The following is a 26,586-nucleotide window of genomic DNA, read 5'->3' as shown; positions in this document are numbered from 1 at the left end:
TTCCTGCAGCTCACCACCATCACCCAGTCAAAGCTTTCAACATACAGTTCACCAGCAGCTATCAAATTTATTTATATAGCGCTTTTACAATTGGTAATTGTTTCAAAGCAGCTTTACATATTAGAAGCACAGAAAAAAAGGGAAGTGGTTAAAACTGTACAAACAAGCGTGGTAATATGTAACATATACAAGATGGTGCTACATTAAGCCAATGTCGGCTGACTTCCAGGGGTGGAAAAAACCCCCTAGGAGAAAAACCCAGCGTGCTAGCACTGGGAAAAAAGTCCTAGGAGGGAAAAAACCCCTTGGAAGATATATATATGTAAATGTATATGGAGATCAAAATCTGAATTGTACATTTTTATTATAGAGATTAAAAATCGATTATATATAAATATATGCAAGCGGATACGGGGATCCTGGGCTACGTTGTAGTCAGGTCCAGACGCAGGTTCTCCATCTGACCTGGATACGGCCTGGATCCAGCACCCGGCAAACCTCAGGATAAGCAGAGAGACAGATATTAGCGTAGATGCCATTCTTGTTCTGATGTACAGGTATATCTAGTGTTATAGGAAATGTTCTCGGTTCCGGCCGACCTAATTATTGCAGCGTAACAATCCTTTAACGGATTTGAAAAATTTTAATGTATTGATGATGTGTTATGTGTATGCAAGAGCAAAGAGATGTGTTTTTAGTCTAGATTTAAACTGACAGAGTGTGTCTGCTTCCCGAACAATGCTACGAAGATTGTTCCAGAGTTTAGGTGCTAAATAGGAAAATGATCTGCCGCCTTCAGTTGATTTTGATATTCTGGGTATTATCAACTGGCCTAAATTCTGAGATCGCAATAAACGTGAAGGACTATAATGCATTAAGAGCTCACTTAGGTACTGGGGAGCTAAACCATTTAGAGCTTTATAAGTAAGTAGCAAGATTTTAAAATCTATACGATGTTTAATAGGGAGCCAATGTAATGTTGACAGAACTGGGCTAATATGGTCATACTTTCTGGTTCTAGTAAGAACTCTAGCTGCCGCATTTTGAACCAACTGTAGTTTGTTTAAAAGCCGAGCAGAACAACCACCCAGTAGAGCGTTACAATAATCTAGTCTTGAGGTCATGAATGCATGAACCAACTGTTCCGCATTTGTCATTGAGAGCATATGTCGTAATTTAGATATATTTTTTAGATGGAAGAAGGCGGTTTTACAGATACTAGAAACATGACTTTCAAATGAAAGATTGGTATCAAAGAGCACACCCAGGTTCCTAACTGAGGACGAAGGTTTAATGGAGCACCCGTCAAGTGTTAGAGAGTATTCAAGGTTTTTTCGTGAGGAAGTTTTTGGTCCAAAGATTAGGAAATCAGTTTTTTCTGAATTTAATAATAAGAAATTTCTTGTCATCCAGTTTTTAATGTCAGCTATGCATTCTGTTAGTTTTGTGAATTTGTAGGTTTCGTCAGGGCGCGAGGAAATATAGAGCTGAGTATCGTCAGCGTAGCAGTGAAACTAACACCATGCTTCCTAATTATCTCTCCTAAGGGCAGCATGTACAGAGTGAAAAGCAACGGTCCTAATACTGAGCCTTGTGGTACCCCATATTTAACCTGTGATCGATACGACATCTCTTCATTAACTACCACAGACTGATAACGGTCAGATAAGTATGATTTGAACCATGCCAAAGCAATTCCACTAATGCCAATATAGTTTTCAAGTCTTTTTAAAAGAATGTTATGATCGATAGTGTCAAAAGCAGCACTGAGATCTAATAACACTAATAGAGAAATACAGCCACGATCGGATGATAGGAGTAGATCGTTTGTAACTCTAACGAGAGCAGTCTCAGTACTATGGTATGGTCTAAATCCTGACTGGAAATCCTCACAGATTCCATTTCTTTCTAAAAAGGAACACAGTTGTGTTGAAACTGCCTTTTCTAGTATCTTTGACAGAAAAGGTAGATTCGAGATTGGCCTGTAATTTACTATATCTCTCGGATCTAGTTGAGGTTTTTTAATAAGAGGTTTGATAATAGCCTGCTTAAAGGTTTTTGGCACGTGTCCTAGTGTTAAAGATGAATTAATTATATCAAGAAGTGGACCTACGACCTCTGGAAGCATTTCTTTCAGTAGTTTAGTCGGCATTGGGTCTAACATACATGTCGTTGATTTTGATGATTTGATAAGTTTAGATAATTCTTCCTCTCCTATAGCGGCGAATGATTCTAGTTTTACCTCAGGGACACTACAGTGCACTGTCTGAAGAGAAACTGTAGACGGTTGCATGTTTATAATTTTCTCTCTAATATTATCAATCTTGCAAGTAAAGAAGTTCATAAAGTCATTACTGCTGTGCTCTATGGAAACGTCAGCAGTTGAATCTCTGTTTCTAGTTAATTTAGCCACTGTGTCAAATAAATACCTAGGATTATGTTTGTTTTCTATTAAGAGATTTGAAAAATAAGTAGATCTAGCATTTCTTATGGCTGTTCTGTACTCAATCATTTTTTCTTTCCACGAAAGGCGAAAAACTTCTAGTTTTGTTTTCTTCCAACTACGTTCAGCTTTTCTAACAGCTCGTTTTAGAGCCCGAGTGTGCTCATCATACCACGGCGTTGGATTAGTTTCCTTAATCTTCTTTAGACGTAAAGGAGCGACCGCATCTAATGTGCTGGAAAAGAGAGAGCCAATAGTTTCTGTTGCAGCATCGAGTTCTTCTATGTTGTCAGGTATACTAAGGCGATGAAACTGCTCGGGGAGATTATTTATAAAGCAATCTTTAGTGGCAGACGTGAAACCCCGCCCCCGAAAACACACAACAAAGGGGGTGAGGCCATGTTATTGCAATACAGCTATATATACATGCTCCTGAGAACATGAGTTTGGAAAAGACTTCATTTTTTTATTAATATTTAGTTAAGGCATTTCAATACAAAGCATTTCACAACCCACCGTATGACAAAGATCATGTACAATAGAATTTGTTGGGAGCAAACATGCAAAAGAAATTACAACAATAAAATGGTCTATTATGTGTTGCATTAATAAAAAGAAATTTTTAAAACAATGTAATTTATATGTATATTACAAGTTGTATTTTTAATTAATTAATTAATTAAATAAATTAATTAATAATAATAATGGCCATGATATGCTGGTTGGCTGCCAATGCCTCAGATGAAAATAAATAATGATTATTAAAATATATTATAATATATATATATATATATAAAACATCCCAACATAACTACAGAAATATTAAGAGAAAAACAACCCCAATCAGTCCACTAAACTTCAGGCCATACATGCACAAGTATTTCAATGAAAACAGTCTCTACAGTATGTTACATGTGGACAGCGCTCAATGTATGTGTTACAGTTCCTGCGTCACCAGAGGTCGCGTTAACCCAATATTTTCCGTCATTTGTCTTTTTTTTTTTTTTAGCAATGAAGAAAAAATGTATAGGCCATCCATCATTTAGATAGATTACACTGAGGGTGATCTATTGAAACTTAGAACTGTAATTCCCACCCTTGTCCATTTGGTGGCCGAGAGCGCTCCAGTGTGGCGGCAGAGCGCAGGTTCAGCCTTAAGAACTAATTTGATGGTACATTTACACCAGTGTTACCAAGTCTGTGGTTTTCCCACGGAATTGGGTACTTTAACACTGTTGCCGCGGGTTGAAGCGATCCAAATGACATGATATTTAGCCCCTGGAAAGCGAATTTCACCAAAACCCACACCAAAAACGTGGATTTAACCCCCTGAAACACCGTTGGACCCCCCTGAAATGTGAATTGGCTAGTTTTGGGCTAGTTTTGAGAAGCAATTGGGCGGGTTTTGTGGTGAAAACCTGGCAACCCTGATTGACACGACAATTATGTACTAAAATGTTTTTCACGTACAGACGACATGTTGACAAAATAATCCCCGTTAACAATTAAAAATGCTGTATTATTCACGGCAGACACAGTAGGTGGCGATGTCACTTTGCAAAGAAACACTACACGCCTATAAACGATAACTGTATCGTTTTCAAAAACTTGACTTTTGAAACCAGTTTTCTAAAGTTTGCGTTTTCATGTCCCCAAAACACAGTTGTCGTAAACGTACGGGCCAAAACGCATAAAAAGTTTTCCGTTTTTAGTTGAAAATGGTGTTGTATAAACAGCCCCTAAAACTGCCACGAGAAGTTGTCTGAGGCAAAGACGCAAAAAAATCGACTTACAATCGCCTCTGCATCAATCTCCCTTGATGCGTTTGATTACGCACAGGAGAGCATCCAGTTTAAGTCGATGTTTTTGTAATATATTGCGTTGTTCATATTTGCCTGTTCAAGCCATAGACAGTAAAAGAAATGGACACAGCGACCCCATTGGAACTCAATTGAGTCAAGTGAAGCCCATTTTTAGCACTTCCGCTTCTGACGCGCAGACTCACACTAAGCTTGATGACGTCCGCAACCTGTCTGACAGATGTAAATCTTCTAGTAGCTGTGCGTGCAAACTGCCATCGTTAATCTTGCAGAGACGGCGAGCTTGAGCGGGGAGTTCTTTGGTGTGAGTGAGCAGGAGTAAGTATTCTGATTAATTATTTTGTATAGTATTTTAAAATGTAACGCCAGTACGCCATATTAAGATAATCTCCCCGATTGCCTGCGAGCTTCTCCTTCTGTCTGTACGGTAATTTCTCTAATGTGCGACAGAGAGTCGAGTGGTTATGACGCAATCGTTAGCTTATTTTTACAAAAACTGTTTCTACGGGGCCATAATGTAACATAGAAGGTAATGGAGCCCTTTATACATTGTCGTGTATCTTTGGAAATAAATAATGGACAAATGGAGTCTTTAAACTCCTCAGACGTAAAGTTATTCACTGTCAAAGTGACGCCAAAATGAATGGGAGTCAATGGGGATGCTAACGCAAGTGAAGTTCTGCTACAAGATGGCGGCACCCGGCCGACTTCAACTTCCGGTCGACTTCCTTTGGCACTGGTTCAAGCTTGTGTTTTTGTGGCCTCCGCTGTCATTGTGGGGGAAATAAATAAACATTAATCTGCTTCCTGTGGTGTTTAACATGAAAAGTGACGCACAGACTCTTCACAAATACATAAAACCATGTATGCTCGTCCTGTAAGTCAATGATTAAAAATGAAAATGTGAACGAAAACAATTTTATTATCATTAAAATGTGAAAATTAAAATGACGGGTAATAATAGATTATGACGGAATTTTTGACAGGCATTGAGAAAGTGTAACGCGACCTCTGTGCGTCACACACTTCCTGTAATACATTCCCTGCACTGTCTCAATATGAAGTGATTCAATCCTCATGGACGCTGGTCATTTTATTTGCTGAGGACTGTATTTAATGGCTTATCGTACATTCCAGGCATGAACAAAAATATATTTTTCTTACATCACCACTTCAAGAAAGGGTAACAAACAGATGCTTAGAATTTAAAGTAGGCCTATGACTTTGCAGTAAAGTGCTCCCTTGATGTCTCAGAGAAATGATAATTGACCATGAAAACTAGTAATCTGTAAACTTTTGTAGGTCCATGCAGAAAAACAAAACATCATACTCTCAGTTCCCAATTCACTCATTCCCATTCACCACCGCAGTGTTGTGTATTTTTGCATCTGAACATGTTTTTAAAAAGCGCTGCTTTGTAATAGTTAATTGTTTTTATCATGTAAACATGCACTGGTTAGATGGATATATTTTTATCTGCATTTTTAAAACAACTTGTGAAGTTCGTGCCTCAAAACCTTTGTACATTTTAGTGCAAACAGTCAGAATCCAGAAGTTTGGGAGCTTTGCAAATGTAATACTGACTTGCGTTTTGTACAGCAATTTGCAACAAGCTAATTTTGCCCCTTCCTGTTTTTGAGTTCTTATTATTAGCCACAATAAAGGGATAGTTCACCCAAAAATGAAAATTCTGTCATCATTTACTCACCCTCAAGTTGTTCCAAACCTGTATACGTTTATTTGTTTATGCTGAATTTAAAGAAAGATATTTGGATGAATGTTCATAACAAAGCAGATCTCGCCCCCCATTTACTACCATAGTAAAATACTATAGCAGTCAATGGGAGGCGAGATCTGCTTGGTTACAAACATTCTTCCAATGATCTTCTTTGGTGTTCAGCAGAACAAAAACATGTACAGAGGTTCGGAACAACTTGAGTAAATGATGACAGAATTTTTCATTTTTCCATTTAAGTGCAGTGAAAATTTTGTTACATTTACATATAGCGCAAGAATAATATAATGGATTCTGAAATCTGAGATACGCGATCATCAAAATACGTGAATAATTTCCTCAGAAGCATTTGGACAGCAGTGATGATGTCAGACCTCCGACTGTGGAATATGCAAAAAGCTTGAACCTCCTTTGTGTGCTTTTCTAGATGAACACACAGGGCAAATCTCTGCTGTGCTAATTCAGTAGATCCAAGCCTTTTATCAGATATTACAAACACAATGGCGTCCCTGCCAGTAAAAAGGAATTGATGTCACTGATGTAAATGACAAAGAACTGATGAACAGTTTGAATAGTGTAGGGTTGCTACTGAAAAAGGTCATTAATTTGAAAGCATTGAAATGGACGAAGACAATTACTGTCGCAACCGGCGCCTGGTTTAGAGAAACATCAATGGCTCCCAAGATGATCTATGGACCCGCTTTGGAGAAACTGCAGCAGTGTAAACATCGACGCTTTTGATTGTGAGTTATTCTGGTTGTAACATTTGCCATTTTCCAAACCAAAATGAGGCAGTTAGAGTCTATGTTAAGTGTGAAATCTTTTTCGTAATTACAAAGTGTGAGTGTAGGCATTAAAATATCCTAAAACGCTAGATTTAGAAAATGTTTCTAATATCGGATTGATTCCTGTGTAAATGATATGCATAGTTAAACTGATTTCAATGATCTTACTGGCATTTGCATGGAATCCTTTGGGATAAAGGTTTAGCAGCTGGTTTTTGTCTTTCTGTAAAAGTAACAATATTTCCAATGATTACCTTGAGGGCAGGATATTTATTAATGTGGAGTTTAAAAAGCTGATAATTTATTAAAAACAAACAAAAAAAGGAATAATTTACTCAATCAATGAAAATGCAGAATTAAGGCCCGTTCACACCAAGAACGATAACTATAAAGATAACTACAATGATAACTATATTTGCGTCCACACCAAGCAGCAACCTCCCCCCGTTTCTACTGAAGCCAATACGGAACTGCAATTCATCAACTGGCCACTAGGGACAGGCTCCGAAAGAGAGGCTCCATGTTAAAATGCCCAACTTTACAGCAGAAAAAAAATCCGGGAGTGACGCACTGCCAAGATGCCAATTTATGTTTCAAAAATGTTCTTCAGAAACCTTTGGGTGATGCTACGTCCATTTTTTTTTAAAGTCTATCCTCCACACCAATGAACGATAACGGTCTGTTTATTCTAAGCTCACGTGCTGCAGTTTCAAAGTGTGTACAACATGTTTTTGCTGTTCTTGTTGCATTTACACGGATATAACCAGCAGATAGACTCAGCGTGCCATGTTTCGAGTGAATAGCTAGTGTAATCGATCTAATCTAACAGTCAATATAGTGGAATAAAAACAACGCCTAGTCTTTTTCACTGCAACTTCAAAGGAAGCAAGACAGTGTTGTCAAAACTAGCGCTGGATACCTGAGGTAATTTTATGTTACAGTTTGCTAGCCTGGCATAATGATCTCATCGTTAATACATTTATTCTGAGGGTATGACCGATCCTATGGGTCCATCCATTTTTCATGTAACCATTTTTTTGAGACTTCAGACTTTGTCTTTTTCTGGACCTTAGCAATTAACTTCTCTGCAATGTCGTCTGCCATTTTAAATGTGCGAGCCCTTAAATTCAAATGGATTCTGATTGGCTGTCAGTGTTTTATCGTTGAACAGCTGGAAAAAATATCATTATGAAAGTGATCCCAACGATATCGTTTCTCTGTATCATTACCGGTATAGCTGTGGTGTGGACTGCTATTCTTTTACATTTAGAACAAAATAATTGATCGTTATCTTTATCGTTACCTTTATCATCCTTGGTGCGAACAGGCCTTTAAAGTAATAATATAATGTGCAATAAATACAAAGCGATTCAACTAAAGACAGAATAAAATGCTTTAATGACATCTTGGGGATGAAAAATGAAGGATATTAATGTGGTTTACGGTGTAAATCTGATTATTTATTCAAACTGAAAAAGAAAATTGAATAATTTACTCAAACTGTGAAAATGTAGAATGAAAAAAAGCAATAACAGTGTGCAATAAATACAGACTGATTCAACTGAAGAAAATCAACTGAAAACTTAAACAACTAAACAAAAAGGTGGATCAACACATAAATATACAGAATAAAAAGCATTAATGACATATGGGGGATGAAAAAAGGGTCGTGACGTGTTGATGCTCAATGGGTTGGCAGAAATACATCAGGAGATAATGAATGGCCCATGCACAGTCACAGGACTAAATGCTCATGGTTATTATACCCAGACAGGACTGTAATGTGCTCCATTACATGAGCTCTTCCATTCAGCCCTGTACTGGCTGAGCACAGATACATCAGGCACTCTTATATGATTAAAAGCCTCTTGAAAAAATTGAGTTGGTGAATGAACTCCGGTTGAGTGGGTGACACCATTCTGAATGCACTCTAGGCCTCATTTCTGCCCGAGAGCATGAGAGAACATATATCGGCTGAGTCGCACTTATAGAGTCGACCAAAACGGCTCCTCTGCATTCTTACAAAAGCATGTAAGTGAGAGTAGTGCTGATTATTTATGATTCTATAGGCAGGTGTTCTGTCGAATTGTGGGAAAATAGTCAAGGCTCATTGGAAAAACGTACCAGTGCGTCACATTTCTGGAAAAAGAAAAAAAAAGATATTACATTGCGTCTTGCACATTTCATGACATTTTCAAAATGAAATATACAATGAGTGGCGCAACAAGTGTGTTCAGTTTTATCCGAAGATGAACATGAATTTGGCAATGTTTTATTTCACTGGTTGTTGTAATGTCCGGTGTGTGGCGCTAAAAGTTTAAAGGATTAGTTCACTTCAGAATTCAAATTTCCTGATCATTTACGCGCCCCCATGTCATCCAAGATGTTCATGTCTTTCTTTCTTCAGTCGAAAAGAAATTAAGGTTTTTGATGAAAACATTCCAGGATTATTCTCCATATAGTGGACTTCAATGGGGTTCAACGGATTGAAGGTTCAAAATGTCCGTTTCAGTGCATCTTCAAAGAGCTCTACATGAGGAATAAGAGTCTTATCTAGCGAAACGATCAGTCATTTTCTAAAAAAAGTAAAAATGTATATACTTTTTAACCACAAATGCTCGTCTTGCACTAGCTTTGTGATGTGCTACGCATTACGCAATCACGTTGGAAAGGTCACGTGTGATGTAGGCGATAGTACCGCGTTAGGGCAAAAAACAATCTCATTCTTTCCTCCAACTTAAAAATCGTCCGATATCATTGTTTTACCTTTTTTTGTAAAGGGCATTTGACTTATGCTGCGTTCACACCGAACGCGTCTGGGCGCTTGAACATTTTGAAGTCAGACGCTTTAGACGCGCGTAAAATTCGCTCAATTCGAGCTCAGGGTGGCCACACACAGCGACATCTTTGTCCTGGTCTCCACCACTGATCACATCATAAACATGTTACTACCAAAGCAGAGTCCCTGATTGGTTAACGCGCCACGAATTTACACCAAAGTTCAGATTTTTCAACTCGGGCGTTTGGGCGTCAGACGCTTAATTCGCGCGTCAGCCGCGTGAACGCTCAATTCGCGCCGCGCCATTTGCACGTCAATGGCCGATTTGTGCCACGCTAGACGCTTGATTCACGCCGCAGGACACCTAGACGCGCGTTTACATTGACTTAACATGTAAATCAGACGCCTCAGATGCGTTCGGTGTGAAAGCAGCATTAGTCTTTGCACGTTCACTTTGTAGACACTGGATCGGTACTTCTGCCTACGTCATGAGTGATCTTTCCAACATGTTAACATAAAGCGTGGCACATCGGAGAGCAGTGCAAGATGAGAATTTGTGGTAAAAAGTATATTAATTATTTTTTTTTTTTCAATAAAATGACCGATTGTCTTGCTAGAAAAAACCCTTTTCCTCGTCTGGGATCATGTAGAGCTCTTTGAAGCTGCACTGAAACTGACCTTCAACCCGTTGAACCCCAGTGAAGTCCACTATATGGAGAAAAACCTTGGAATGTTTTCCTTAAAAACCTTAAATCCTTTTTTTGACAGAAGAAAGAAATACAAACATCTCGGATGACATGGGGGTGAGTTAATTTTCTGAAAATTTTAATTCAGAAGTCAACTAATCTTTAAATTGCGTTTGAAAATAACATTTACACTTACACTTAACCCAAACACAGGACTCTCTGCATCACAAGTGCAACTCTGTACCAGGTGAGCTAACAAGCAAGTTTACAGTGTCAAAAAAGCCACACATATGGAGCTGGTTATGAGATGCAAATGTTAAAATGTATTAGTTTACAAATCATGCACTATAATAAAAGTGTTTTGTGGTCATAACAGTATTGTGCAAATAAGTATTTAATAATCAATAATCTGCCCTGTAATCATAATTTTTGAAAAAAGGAATAAAAGTTGTTGTGTTTTACTGCCTCTAGTATTCATTTCAGCTGGAAACTGCAGAGATTTGCATGTATTGGTACGTTTTGCTAAAATGTAGGTAGATGTGGCATGTTTTTCCAAAGAGCCTGTGTTGCAACTAGTACATCTCTCATCACAAAATTATAATTTTGCTTCTCCTCACACATGCATGCTTTCCCAAACCATAACTGATACTGACAGAGAATCAAATAACATTTTTTCCACAAGAGATGCTTGACATAATAAACCCAAACCATCACAGGCCTGACCTGATACGAAATGAAAGCGATACGACTCTAAAAACGTCACCGTAACGCACACACTCTAGTATACCGATGTGGAGTAAGGTCCAATGTCAGATTAGGGCACACTTGTCCTGGAACACTGAGACAGTCACAGACAGGCACAAGTTGAAACCACAAACACCACCCTCCTCCTCCTCCTCTGGCTCTTCGTCCTCTTGTCAACTGATCCACAAAATAAGAAACAGTCACAGGCCAAGATATAGATATTTTTAAACAAAACAAACAAAAAAGCTGCCCTTGGGTCACACTGTCCTTCCCAGAAAAAAACGGGCAGAAAATATAAATGGCACAAACAGAAACGCCACTGTACCTCGGAGTGTCTCGGAGAGTTCAAACACATGGTGACACTGGGAGCTAAAACCTAAAGCTCCGGTACAGCTACCCCATGATTCCAGGGAGAGCAGGTTCGGGAGCTCAGATCTGTGTGTGGTGTGTGTGTCCCGGAGGTGTGTACGGAGGCGGCGATGGGTTGGGTTTGATTCCCCGGCTCTTCATGTAAGAAATGAACTGGTCGGGAATCTCAGCCAGAACGTCTTTGGCCAGTCGCGCCATACTCAACACGTGGTTTCCCGTCCGATCCATGTAATCCCGGAACGGCACAAACTGTGAGGGGCAGGAAGCGATGTGCATATTTATTCATCCATCCACTAACACACTGCTTCTCAAGCTTTTTGACTTGAAGGCCCCACATTGTCCACCACAATATTCAAAGCTCCTCCCAATACAAGACATTTACTCCAGTATTTCTGATTGTTATTGATTGTAACAGACACTGGGAGTGTTGATATACTGTAATTAAGTTTTTCATTAGAGACATTTCAAGAACTGTATGGGAAAATGTACATTAATGTTCTCCATGTTCTTTTGAACTTTCTATTCATCAAAGAATCCTGAAAAAAAAATGTATGACAGACAATTTTGCTTAAGCTACCACTACACTAATACTTTAATCCACCATCCATTCTACAGTTATTTATCCATCCATCCCTCCATTTATTCATCCATCTATTCATCCCCCCATGATACATCCTTTCCACATCCATCCATCCATCCATCCCCCAATGATACATCCTTTCCACATCCATTCATCCTCCATCCCCCAATGATAAATCCTTTCCACATCCATCCATCCATCCATCCATCCATCCATCCATCCATCCATCCCCCAATGATACATCCTTTCCACATCCATCCATCCATCCATCCCCCAATGATAAATCCTTTCCACATCCATCCATCCATCCATCCCCCAATGATACATCCTTTCCACATCCATCCATCCATCCCCCAATGATAAATCCTTTCCACATCCATCCATCCATCCATCCATCCCCCAATGATACATCCTTTCCACATCCATCCATCCATCCCCCAATGATAAATCCTTTCCACATCCATCCATCCATTCATCCATCCATCCATCCATCCATCCATCCATCCATCCATCCATCCATCCATCCATCCATCCATCCCCCAATGATACATCCTTTCCACATCCATCCATCCATCCATCCCCCAATGATAAATCCTTTCCACATCCATCCATCCATCCATCCATCCATCCATCCATCCATCCATCCATCCATCCATCCATCCATCCCCTAAATGATACATCCTTTCCATATCATCCATCCATCCATTCCCTAATGATACATCCTTTCCACATTCATCCATCCATCCATCCATCCCCCAATGATACATCCTTTCCCCATCCATCCATCCATCCCCCAATGATGCATCCTTTCCACATCCATCCATTTATCCATCTATCCCCCAAATGATACATCTTTTTCTTATCCATTCATCCATCTATCTGTCTCTCACGTATTATGTCCAACCTTTCCCCAAATAATTCATCCATCCCCAATGATACATTCTTTCCACATCCATCCATCCATCTCCCAAATAATACATCCTTTCCACATCCATCCATCCATCCATCCATCCATCCATCCATCCATCCATCCATCCATCCATCCATCCATCCCCCAAATAATACATCCTTTCCACATCCATCCATCCATCTCCCAATGATACATCCTTTCCATATCCATCTATTGATCTATCTGTCTCTCATGTATTCAGTAATTGATCCATTCATGCATCTATTTACGCATTCATCCTTCTCCAATTCATCCATCCATAAATCTGTTCATTTCAACATCATTCACATCATATCTTCTCTGGTATAATTTCTTCCTGCATAAAACAATTTAAGGAGCTCATCAAGAGTAAATTGTCTTAACTTTGCCAGCTGTCTGTGACTCAGTAGCCTGAGATATTCTTATTACTACTAATGACAGGTTGCATTCACAGGGGACCTGCATAATAAATTGCTTTATAATAATGTGGGTTATGGTGTGGAGTTGTTACACGAGGGCTCAATTCCACAGTGACTAAATTAGTAATTAAAATTCTCATGCTTAATGGATTTGATTGCTGAAAGAAAGAGACATGGGGCGACAAGTCACAGCCATTTAAATCCCCAAAGTTAACACAACATGCTTGTAGTTCAAACAAGCTTAAAAAAAGTAGACTGCTACTGGTGTCACCTGGACAATGTCTCGCTCTGCTAATTTTCCTCTTGAGGAGATCCTGATGTCATCACCATCCAACTCAACCATAGCTGTGGGAAAAGACAGGAAGTTAAAGTAAATCACTGGACTTGTGTTCATAAATTTCATTTATTTGAATAATTAAATGTTATGCTTTATTTTCATGAGGAAAAAGGTCATGGTTTTGGAACAACACAAAGGTGTGTACATAAATGACAAAATTTTTTCATTTTTGGATTAACTATTCCTGTTATTGTTTGCATAGTGATGGATTCAGTTGAAAAATTTATTTCAGGTGTCTCAAAACTACTAGGGCCATCATCTCCTTCATCATCTGGTACTGTTTTGACACCAGCTGAATGTAATTGGCCTGTGTAGCTAGAAAGCACAGAGAGATTTCTATTACGGACTCCTCAAACAACAGGCCCTCTCCACATGACCTGATCACCTCATCCGAAAGGAGCTCATCTTCCACCTCTGAGCACCTGAGCTGTTGTTATTCTTGGAGGAAGCTCTATTTCAATATTGATCAAATTCTCTCTCGATCTTACAGGTCGTCGAACGGATTGCTGCATGTCCTGACATGATAATATGTGCTTATTTCCCATGCAATATAGCTGATCATTACTCTGTGATTAGCCCAAACCAGGTGTCTTTAAATGATCTCCTGATTACATGTACTGCTCACACAGCTCTGAATGAGAAAAACAACCGTGTCAATTGCTATTGAAGCACTTGTTTGACTAATCCCTGCAAACAACTTTTGAAGGACTGAACTGGGTTTTAATAAATGAAAGATTTGAGTTATGATTTCAATTTGATAAAGTTTTTCCTTAATGCATGTGGTGAAAAAACTCATTATCTAGTTATGTAAATTTTCTTCTATAAGGTAAAAGAAACTAGAGCTCTCCAATGATTGAAAAATAATTCAGTGAATTACATGATAAGGTGATTGATTAATCAGATGAACTGAAATAAAAATAATTTAAAGACATCATATCACTATGGGAGACCAGTATGATTTATACAACCATTATAATTACTTGTACTAAACTAATACATCTAACTGACGGCCCTTAAAGAAACACTTACCATCAAATTCAGCCTGTCCAACTCCAACAATAATGATGGACATGGGAAGCTTGGCAGCCTGATGGCAAAACAACACACACATTTACATGCTTTTAAGATACAATGGAACACAAGCAGAATTAATAAATGTTTAATAAGTAAGATGGTGCACCATCATACAATTCTAAATGTGAAAAATGGCAATAAACCATAAAAGCAAAGTCTTATGTGCAAAAGCATGAGCAAGATACATGTATATGTGATATCATATATGAATCTACAGTAATTTAAAGATAGCGAATAAAACATGCACAACAGTTGCTATATATATTTTACATATTTACTAAATTTAGAAATTATTAGAAAAGAAAATAATTTGAACTTAATTTGAAATCATTAAAAATATAAATGTTATTTTGTCTTTTTTTCATAAATCATTAATATTGGTCACCCTTCTCTCTGTAGGTTTTGCAAATATTTAACATTTAATATTTATAGAGCTTGTGACTAAGCCTTGAAACTCCATTGGCTCCTCAAACTGTCTGCAAAAAAACGTCACCTCTCTCAATTTTGGACCACCTCTGCTTGTTTGCTATACTGTAAACCCTAGCGCTCAAAATTATAATTGGTTTGAGTAGGGCAAACTCAAATGAAACAAATTAGTTCAATCAAATGAACTTTTATGAGTATTTAGAACTTTCTTTTTCTTTTGAGTTCACGAAACTGACACATTTTAAGTCATCTGAATTGTTTCATTGTTTTGAGTTTTATGAACTGGTTACTTTTAATTAAGACAAACTTAAATTTACCTGAAACTAGGCTGGGATTTCTATTCCCCAGCATGCTTTGCCATGACACTCAAAAAGGAGAATAAATACTAAAATTAAGTGTTAATACTCAAAATACTCAGAAATTTCAAGTTAGGAGTAATTAAAATGTATGAGTACAAAATTAAAATCTGCCAGTTCTGCTCACTTAAACTTTTAATTTCTTAACATTAAAAAATTGATGTAAGTGAATACCCCACATTTTTTTGAGTTTTGCCAACTTATTTGGGTTTACAGTGAATGCAAGGGTAAATAAAGAACTGTTTGTTTTAATAAGTACAGCATTTTCTTTATATATAAAGGCTTGTGTATTTGAGGAGAGTGTTCTAGTATTTGCCATTGAGGCATAGCCAATGTCTTAAATAGCCTGTGACATGAGATTCTGGCCAAATGACAGAAAAAAACTTGAGTCCACATAGCTACAGTAAACTTTATAACCTGTAATTTGATGAAAATTGAATGTGATGCACTCACTGCCTCAGATGCGACCATACTAATGACATACATAAGTTATTCACTGGTCAAAAACACTCGTAACTCCATTTGAGCTTGATTTTGGTAAAATGTTAATAATATAATGACATGCAAGTGTCTGACCATATATAAAGCCACAACATCTTTGACAACATGGTGTTTAATTATTAAAAAAAGCGTTTTTACCATTTCCTGAAAAGTAGTGGTTTGGACATATTGGACAAGGTTTCCACCCTACGGTGATGTTATTCAAAGACTTGTTTAAATGATAAAGACTGCTGAGTGCCGATGATATTTCTAATAAAAGAAAGGCAAACGCTACAATAGTTTTTCATATACCATTTACTCTCTTTGTTTAATGGCTCTGTCTAATAATTTTTTTAGACACAACTGAAAACAAAGACATTAAACTATGAGAACAGAGAACGAGAGCTTCTGTGCATCTGCACTCAAAACAGTGAATTAAAAATGCTAAATATCCATCAAATTTAGTGTTCCTGGCCATGACATGTAGCGGATATACATGGTCAGGAACACTCAATTGGATTCTTTATTAGTGTGGCCACCCAGAAACTAACTACTTCCTGTTGTGGTTCTCTAATACACAAACAAACGCAAACAAAATGACTGGAACTACAAGAATGCAATTCAATTAGCATTATCATTGAATGCAGCAGTTGGTACTGGTAAACAGCACAGAGGTATTTGGCTATTTACAGTGGTAGAACAGAAAGCTGTAGAAAGTTCTAGAGGGAGAGCAGAGGGAGAGGGAGGCGGGGCCAGTATGATGGCCATAGCACCCGCTTCTCTAGCAGCCCTCCCGCCGACTTCCACTCCAGACACTTCATCATGGATATTTGTGAATATTACTAGCAAACATTCATCATCTCATACACAGCAGCACACTCATTGACTGTTTGCATAATTTATGTGCCCTATCTGTTTATGGGGTAGTAGTTTCAGAGTGACTATTCACACAGAGGTCTAAATATTACAGGCCACACACACTGCAGCTATTTACACCACAACAGCTGGACAAAATGACAAAATCACTTCTGAGCCCACTTCAACCTTCCATGCAGAAGAAAATAAACCCCTACCAATGGCTGCCGGAAAAGTGGCAGAAAAACAAAACACCTGAAGAGTGAGCAGAGTACTCTTCTTCTTCTTCTTCTAGAGATTTTTTGGCAATGTTAATTACAATATCTGGTGCTTACATGACCAAACATAGTTATTAGCTTGTTAGGATACCATAGCCAGAATCTCAATTCCCATACTTACGCACTATTTTGTGCCGTTTTATAGTACTGTGCTCACTGAAAAGTTTAAAAAGAAAAGGTGCACTTAAAACAGCCAGACGATGTGCTTATTTAACCAAAAAAGTGTGGAATGATGGACACTTATACTGTCACAGCTTCTTGCGTAGCAGAGGAGGATGATGAATGATAAAATAACCTTAAATAATTCATACACCAATGTAAAACTGAAGTTTTTACATTACTTTAAAGGGTTAGTTCGCCCAAAAATGAAAATTCTGTCATTAATTACTCACCCTCATGTCATTCCACACCTGTAAGACATTCGTTCAACACAAATTAAGATATTTTTGGTAAAATCCCATGGCTCAGTGAGGCCTGCATTGACAGCAAGATTAACATTAACATTAAGATTAACACTTTCAATGCCCAGAAAGCAACTAAAGACATATTTAAAACAGTTCATGTGACCACAGTGGTTCAACTTTAATGTTATGAAGCGACTTTGCGTGTGCCAAAAATAACAAAAACAAAAAATTCGAAACAAAAGATTCGTAAATTGTTGATATTGTTGAATAAAGTCGTTATTTATTTATTTTTTTTGGTGCACAAAAGGTATTCTCGTCCCAGAGTGGATAAATCTGAAAACGTTGTCTTTCTGTTCCCTTTCAGTCGGTCACGTTCGACGTACGTCAGTAGTGACCGACGAATTGGGATATCGCTAGAGAGCCCCTATCAGCTTCGAGAGAACTAAAACAAGCCAATGAACATTGGCGTGCGATAATGGCATAATGCGCACCGCCCACCTCCGGGGGATATAAATAGGAAGCGGATGCAATCACACTCTGTCTTTCGCTTCGGAGCCAACACTTTGGTGTCCTACAGCCTGACTGAACTTCAAACAAGTCTGAAGAACGAAAGGAAGCAGCCTTACCATGTTGGTGTTACGACTCTGCAGCGAGTCCGCGAGCTTCAGGAGCCAGGCAGAAACTACTGCTGTGAAACAGCGTTCTGCTGTAAATCCATAAAGTTGGTGTGCGATTTGGGCCGGTCTCCTGTTTGTGTGTGTGTACACACTCTCGTGACACTCCCTGTGTGTCTCGACACAGAAAGAGCTGTATTTCCCCTTCAGACTTCACAGACAGACACTGCGTCTTTTTCAAGACATCATTCTGTCTGTGCGTTTCTGGCGGCGGTCGTTTGCTATCCTCGCTGACGGCCACAATCACTTTCTCTCCTGTCTGCTTAGCGTGCTGAGACTGTGTTTGTGGGTGGTTCATGTTCTCGTGAGAATGAGAGCATGCCCACGTCGGCGCATTGTTTGTCTCGCCTTTCTCGTAAGGGCTTGAGCGCTCAGCGTGCCGTGTGCCGTCGAGCTGCCGGTTGACAGCGTGCCGAGCCATTCTCCGTGGGCCCCCCACTCCTCTAGTGCATCGCAAACATGTTGTGTCTGTGTTCGTGGGTGGTTCATGTTTTCACATTGGCCACGTCGGCGCTCAGTGCGCCGTGTGTCGTCCAGTTGGGCAGCCACGTTCACTGTTCAACATGGCTGGTAGCTTCTGCTGGATTGCTGGTCCTTCTCATGGGGGACCTATCATCTTAGTCAGAGCTTCAGCAGAGGATCAGATGTCAACTGCTACATTGGAGAGAATGTTGTTGGGCTCTGAAAATGAAGATGAAGTTGAGCGTCCCACGGTTGTGGTGTGCTTGTGCTGAATCAGATTCAGACTTGACAACAATGCTTTCCCGGGTCTCTGGGGGCGTTGTGTGACGCGTTTCCGCCTTGCCCCGCCCCGCCCCCTTTCTTAGCCCGGAAGTGCATGGAAAAACTTGTCAGTTTGTGGCTTTTTTTGGTGTCTAATATGGTACGCCAAGGGGGCCATAATCTGCAATGCAAGTTTTTTCTCTCTCACTACCATCTAGGGTGGGGTGGCAGTGCTACAGGCACACCACCTCTGCCCTGCATGAGTCATGGCCCCGGCAAGTCCGTGGTAGGCCAAAGTACTCATTGCATTGGGTAGTTCTGAGTCGGGGTTGAGCTACGCATGATGCAAGTCATAGCGCAGGCCCCTGGCCAGATGATGTCCACCTTGGTGGTCCAGAAAAACCCCTGGCTAGCCTTGTTGGGATGTGTTGCCATCAAATTACGCTTTCTCGATGCACTCATCTCACAAGCTGGCCTAAAATCCAGCCCACCCAGCCCCCAGTCAACCCAGTTGGCTAGCAGGTAGCGGTCTTGGAGATAGCCGCTGGTTCATTCGTACTTTCAGACTCGGCTATGCGATTCAGTTCGTCCGGTGTCCTCCGGTTTTCAGGGGTGTCCACTACACTCAGGTGTCGCTGGACATTGCACCTGTTCTCCGGGCGGAGATTGCTCTCCTCCTGGTGAAGGGTGCAATCGAGCCGTTCTCAGCCGGTTGGGTCTTCGGGTCAACTGGGACAAGAGCAAACTCGCCCCCGGGCTGAGGATCTCTTATTTCGGTAGACTCGGTCGCCCGGACTTCGCCCCTCGCGAGGAGCACGTCCAGTCGGTGTTGAACTGCCTGAGTACGCTCAAGCGCAGGACTGCGGCCTCACTGAAAGACTTTCAGAGGCCCCTGGGGCATATGGCATCTGCAGTCGTGGTCACGCTGCTCGGATTGCTCCATATGTGGCCGCTTCAACACTGGCTCCGCGGCCGGGTCCCGAGATGGGCGTGGCAGCGCGGTACGCGCCGTGTCCTCATGACATCCATCTGCCGTCGCACCCTCATCTGGTGGTCGGACCCCTTGTTCCTGGGGGCGGGAGTGCCCCTCGAACAGGTGTTCAGGCATCCTGTGGTCTCCTCAGATGCCTCAGCCACTGGATGGAGGCCACATACAACGAGCATGCAGTGTCGGGCCTTGGACGGGGCCTCAACTGCATTGGCATATCAATTGCTAGCAGTACGTCTTACACTGGGCCGCCTCAAGGAGCTGCTGTCAGACAAGCACGTACTGGTCCACTCGGACAGCACTGCGGCCGTTGCATACATCAACCTTCAGGTGGTCTACGCTTCCGCCGCTTGTCGCAACTCGCCCTCCATCTCGTTATGGAGTCAGAAGCATCTGAGGTCGCTTCGTGCCATTCATATCCCAGGTGTGCTCAACCGTGCAGCCGTCGAGCTCTCACGGCAGCCTCCACTTGTGGGCGAGTGGCGGCTCCATCCCCAGGTGGTCCAGCTGATCTGGCAGCACTTCGGCGAGGCCCAGAGATATCTGTTGTCTCCCCAGAACTGCCCTCAGCCAGTGGTTCCATTCCCTGACCGGCAGCACGCTCGGCACGGATGCCCTGGCACACAGCTGGCCCCGGGGCCCACGCAATATGAGTTAGAAATTTCCCCAGTGAGCCTTTTCGCACAATTCCTGTGTGAAGTCAGGGACAAGGAGCAGGTCTTGTTGGTTGCTCCATACTGGCCCACTCGGACCTGGTTTTCTGACCTACGCTCTTTGCGACAGCCTCTCCCTGGCCCATTCCTCTGAGGCAGGACCTCCTGACTCAGAGACAGGGGACCCTGTGGCACCCGTGTCCTGATCCCTGGACGGGAGGCAGAGGTTCTGAGTGATCTCCCGTAATCGGTCGTAAACACCATCACTTCCGCTAGAGCTCCTTCCACTAGGAGCCTCTATGCGTTGATGTGGAACCTGTTCGTCATGGTGTTCCTCTCGCGAGAGGACCCCCGATTATGTTCGGTCAGATCTGTACTTCCTTCCTGCAAGAGGGCCTGGAGCGAAGGCTGTCTCCCTCCACCCTCTAGGTGTATGTTGCCACTTAGCCGCACATCACCATGCAGTTGACGGTAGTCCCTGGGGTAGCACGATCTGATCGTCAGGTTCCTGAGGGGGGCGAGGAGACTAAGATCCGCCTCGCCTTTCCTCCTTACCCTCTTGGGATCTGACCCTGGTACTTACATCTCTCCGAGGTCATCCCTTCGAACCTTTGCCTTGGTCGAGTTAAAAGTACTGTTCCTTATGACCGTCCTCCTGGTCGCATTGGCTTCGCTTAGAGGGTAGGGGACCTGCACACATTTTCGGTCGATGAATCGTGCCTGGAATTCGGGCCTGGGGATTCTCACATTATCCTGAGATCCCGACCCGGATATGTGCCCAAGGTTCCTACCACTCCCTTCTGAGATCAGGTAGTGAACCTGCAAGCAATGCCTTCGGAGGAGGCAGACCCAGCCCTGGCTTCGCTCTGTTCAGTTTGCGCTCTGCGAGTTTACGTGGACAGAACTCAAAGCTTTAGGACCTCGGATCAGCTCTTGTCTGTTATGGAGGCCAGCAGAGGGGAAAGGCTGTCTCCAAGCATGGATGGCCCACTGGATAGTGGATGCCATTGCCCTGGCGTACGACTCCCAGGGCATGCCATGCCCGTTCAGGTTGAGAGCTCACTCCCCTAGAGCAGTGGCTTCTTCCTGGGCGCTGGCTCAAGGCGCCTCGCTGACAGATATCTGTAGAGCTGCGGGCTGGGTGTCTTTCCCTGAGCAGAGCTACTCTGCTGTCACCTGTTAAATGAGTCTCCCCTTACTTAGGTGGGGCCATTCCAGGGACTTTGTATGCGTACTACCCTAGTGTCAGTCCATACGTATTCTCCACGTAAATTCCCTGAAGGAGGGAACGGAGACGTACGTCCCGTCGCCACAGTTTCTGTGCCCTCGCTGCAGTGCGGACACCAGTTGTCTCCTCAGCGAAAAACAGAGTGCGATTGCATCCGCTTCCTATTTATATCCCCCGGAGGTGGGCGGTGCGCATTATGCAAATATCGCACGCCAATGTTCATTGGCTTGTTTTAGTTCTCTCGAAGCTGATAGGGGCTCTCTAGCGATATCCCAATTTGTCGGTCACTACTGACGTACGTCTCTGTTCCCTCCTTCAGGGAACGAGGGTTACATACGTAACCGAGACGTTTTCATCTGTACAGCCTATCCGTATATTTTCTGAAACAATGATGTCATCACCTCACGTGTCGACCCTAGTCAGACGCCGCTAACAGCACAAAACAGCAAAAACAACAACAACAATAGCAGACTCTAGATGCTGTTGTTCATGCTGCAGAAGCTACTGAGCCAAAATAAAGCATTATTTCTAAGCTTTGTATACAGCGCGCAAGGTTTATGCGCATGCTCCGAGTCTTGTTCGCTGCTTTAAGTGCATCTCTGTGGCAGAATTGTATACTACGTGTATACTACGTAATTTTGAGTCGTTTCAGTGGTTTAGTGTGGACGCAGATATTTTTTGAGATGAGGAAAAAAAGATTGGTTTAGGGTAAGCTCCGGCTTCATGTGGATGTAGCCTCACTTACAAAATGTGATGATTTTACAAGACTAGTCTTTGTACAAACTACTTAATTTTTCTGTCTGTTGTAAACTTAATTTTATTATTAGTTTCCTTTGCAATACTTTTTACTCAAACATTATTACACTTAATTAAAGCATGTTTTTAAAATATATGCTTTAATTAGGAACATCTAAGTACATATTGTATAGTGTAGACACCATATCTACATAATAGAAGTGAGGTGGCACCTGAACACAGAGACTTCAATACTTGGTACACAATACACAATGATGGTAACATTCGATGGATTGTTTTTAAGTATGAAGGTGTAATTTTGAATACAAAAAATTAACTCCATAAGTCACAAAATGGCAAGTTACTAAACTTAACAACAAAAGCAATGATAAAACAGCTGGAAAACAGCGAAAATCATCCTCATTAATTATTCAAGGCTCAGTGCATGATGCGAACACCATTATCAGAAAAGTCAAGTAGGTTATGCTTAATTTTATAAAGCTGATAAGCTTGAATTGAGTACTAATATAGAATTTACTTTTTTTTTTTTTTTTTTTTTAATTCTTGCCTGGATTAACTTTTTCATATAGAAATTGCATTTGCTTTTCTGAAGTTTACTTCACCACAGAATCATTTTTATCAGTGTATCATAGTGTCATAGTAGTGCATAGTGTACAGTGCGTCATTTGGGACACAACTTAAGTCTGCTAGCTAGCTTGCTAATATTGATAAATGTGGAGTACAAATAGTATTACTGTTCACACCAGGGTGCATACTAAAGCAGCATTTATTTGAACAAAAATACAATGAAAAGCAGTAATATGTGAAATATGTAAAAAAACAAAAAAACAACAACATGTAAACATGCAAACTCTTGCTTGGTACTTCCGCCTACAACCTTTCCAACATGATTATGTAATGCGTGGCGCATCGTAGAGCAGTGCAAGACGAGCATTTGTGGTTAAAAAGTGTATATATATATATATATATATATATATATATATATATATATATATATATATATATATATATTTTTTTTTTTTTAAGAAAATGACAGATCGTTTCGCTGGACAAGACTCTTATTCCTCGTCTGGGATCATGTAGAGTTCTTTGAAGTTGCTCTGAAACTGACATTTGGACCTTCAACCCGTTGAACCCCAGTGAAGTCCACTATATGGAGAAAAATCCTGGAATGTTTTCTTAATTTCTTTTTGACTGACATAAACATCTTGGATGACATGGGGGTGAGTAAATTACCAGGAAATCTGAATTCTGCAGTGAACTAATCCTTTAATTTTTACTTGCATGTGGCACTTGTGTAAGAATAAACAAATGAAAACACAACAAAAGCGTGTCTGACCATTTTCAAGCTGTACTTCCTGTGGTGGCAGCCCAAAATAATAACACCATTTCCCGTTGAAATGTTCTGTAATAAATTCTTTCCCATTGCTCTTCTAATGGGTTCAGAGACCAAACCTTCATTTTTCGGTCCACAACCATAACAACAAATAGACTGTTACTGACAGCAAGTGCAAAGCGTTTCCATCTTCCGCAATCTTAAATGATTGTTTGAGCTTATGACAGTCCTGTCATAAAGAAGAGGCAGGGCACCATGAATAATTGAAGTTGGTTGCCCCATTTGTGTCATCATCTTCTGTCATGATTGACAAGACAGATTTAAAGTAATGAGAAAACAAAACAGTCTGTTAGTTCACCATAGTTTCCTTGACAACAGCTCTTCAACGTCACACGCAGCCCCGAACTCCCACGCCGACATATATGAACAGAGAAACTCGATTCTGAGAACCCACAAATCACCTGCTCCGTGTTTCTTTACAACAAAAGCTGCACTCTCACACGCTGACAGCATTATTATTTGGTCTGGCGAGAATGCTAATGTAATGTCATCAGTGCCCAGCTGCTGTAGGAAATTATCATTACGCTGGTAAAGGAACGACATGGTTTGGAGAATTAAATTGGCTTTTGGACATTAAAAGAACAGTTTGGCCAAAAATGACAATTCTGTCATTATCTACTCGCCCTCATGTCTTTCCAAAACCATAAGCTGTTATTTTTTTTTTCGATTAATTGAATACAATGGATACAATGCCCATAACTGCCATGAAAAACCATCTCTTTCAACAACATGTGCTCATAGTTTTATTAATAATCTCATAATAATGTATCTATCAACATTGTGTCCAAAGTTGGTCGTGATTCAAATGGGAGTCTCCTTAAAAAAAACACTGTAAATGCTCCTTTACAGTGTTTTTTTAAGGAGAAATCTGCTTAAAATGAATGAATCATTTATATTTAATCTTGCGAACTGCTTATAGCTAATTTATTTTATCACTATTATATAAATAGATAAATTATAGAAAGTCAAGAGTCGTTGGTCTTATAACTGCGCTATTGGCACAGCAGGGTTTTAGGACACTTTTCTGTTCTTTTTGGAGCGTGATGTTCCATAAACTGGGAAATGATTCTTTGTGGGAAAGATCCTTTAAAACATGTATTTTGGGGTTCTGGCCAAAGTATTCCTCTATGCCAAGCATTCAGGTCTTCTGTACTGTAAGTGAGGAAAATGCACCGTACAGATTTCTACATGACAGACAGTTTGAGGCTAAACTAATGATGCCCGTGCTGTAACGAAGGGTAGAAAAAGCAGGATGGAGTCAGAAATGGCATGAATTATTGTCAGCGTGTGACTGAGGACAGGAACTTCTATTAAGCCTATCATCAGTCACACAGTGAGCGGGCCGTTCAATCTGACAAAGAGCTGTCTAATTGATTAATCCCGCCGTCCTTCATGTTGCATGTCATATCTGATTGGCGGATGATGGACCTCTGCTAGCGCTCGAGCATCCTGACTGGCTTATCATTCCAGGCCTGCCCACGTCCAACATGACAAATGAATGCACTTCTAATGTTGTTGTTTCTCATTATCATCCTCCGATTAGCCCTTACCCGTGAATATTGTTATTTGTAATTACCATGTCAAATAAAAAAAAGGCTGCATGTCTTCAGCTGACGGATGGGAGGATTCCAGCTTTCAATGCTAATTATCTAAGACAGAAAATGAATATGCGTGGCTCATTAGAGTCCAACACAGAAACACAGCATTAAAGGAATTGTTCACTCAAAATGAACACTCTTTTGTTTCCAAACCACTGAAACAACAGATTTGTAAAGCTTTGAAGCTTCATCAAGCAGTGTTTTGAAATCACCCAACACTAAATATTGTTGAATAAAGTCGCTATATTGTAATTTTTGGCACACAAAAAGTATTCTCCTCTCTTCATAACATCAAGGTTAAACCACTGTAGTCACATGAACTGTTTTAAATATGTCTTTAGTAGCTTTCTGAGCATTGAAAGTGTAAATTATCTTGCTGTCAATGCAGGCCTCACTGAGCCATCGGATTTTATCAAAAATATCTTAATTTGTGTTCCGAAGATGAACGAATGTCTTACGGGTGTGGAACGACACGAGGGTGAGTAACTAATAACAGAATTTTCAATTTAACTTTTATGTTTTATATTGTCCTTTTTGGAGTGTTCACTACAGATTTCAATGGAAAAGAGCTGCATGAATGCTTTACTTTTAATTCTCCTTTTCTGTTACATGGAAAAAATACCTGCAAATAAATAAAAGTAAATAATGTAGCAAATGTTTCTCACATTTTTTCAAGAGAATGCAGTAGACTCTTAAAAATTAAGGTCTTTTATTGGCATAAAGAACTTGATATCCATGGAACCCTTCCATTATACAAAAGGTTCTTTAGATTTTTAAGAAAATAATAGTTCTTTTAAGAACTGTTCACTTAAAGGTTCTTTGAGGAACCAAAAATGGTGGTTCTATGGCATCACTGTGAAAAAAACCCTTTGCAACCTTTATTTTTTAAAAGTGTATGGTAAATGTATAGATCCACATCTGGTTTGAGGAAGCTTCTAGACATCTGCAGAGGAACCCATATTGTGAAATCCTAAATATAGCTGACATGTGACACGTAACTGGAAAATAAAAAGTGAAAACAATGTACTTTTTGTCTCAAACCCTTCTTTGTTAATATGTTGCTAAATACACA

At 40.4% G+C, this 26,586-nt stretch overlaps 1 protein-coding gene across 11 annotated transcripts in view; it reads right to left on the bottom strand.

Annotated features, from left to right (window-relative positions):
• Positions 1 to 8,194: 8,194 nt before the first annotated feature.
• LOC137021752 (copine-5) overlaps positions 8,195 to 26,586 on the bottom strand; it is a 349,050-nt gene continuing 330,658 nt past the window's right edge. For 10 of the 11 annotated variants that reach the window (XM_067388631.1, XM_067388636.1, XM_067388635.1 and 7 more), the window contains 3 exons: positions 14,655 to 14,712; positions 13,560 to 13,633; positions 10,367 to 11,610 (listed from right to left, as the gene is read on the bottom strand). In XM_067388631.1, coding sequence (XP_067244732.1) covers positions 11,422 to 11,610; positions 13,560 to 13,633; positions 14,655 to 14,712 — 321 coding nt within the window. In that variant the 3' untranslated portion in view covers positions 10,367 to 11,421. Of the gene's footprint in view, positions 8,923 to 10,366; positions 11,611 to 13,559; positions 13,634 to 14,654; positions 14,713 to 26,586 lie in introns of those variants that run through there. The other variant, XM_067388638.1, reaches the window with a different exon arrangement.

This window comes from Chanodichthys erythropterus, chromosome 6, assembly GCF_024489055.1.
Source record: "Chanodichthys erythropterus isolate Z2021 chromosome 6, ASM2448905v1, whole genome shotgun sequence".
Lineage (NCBI taxonomy): Eukaryota > Metazoa > Chordata > Actinopteri > Cypriniformes > Xenocyprididae > Chanodichthys > Chanodichthys erythropterus.
This window is presented reverse-complemented; position numbering and strand designations above follow the sequence as displayed.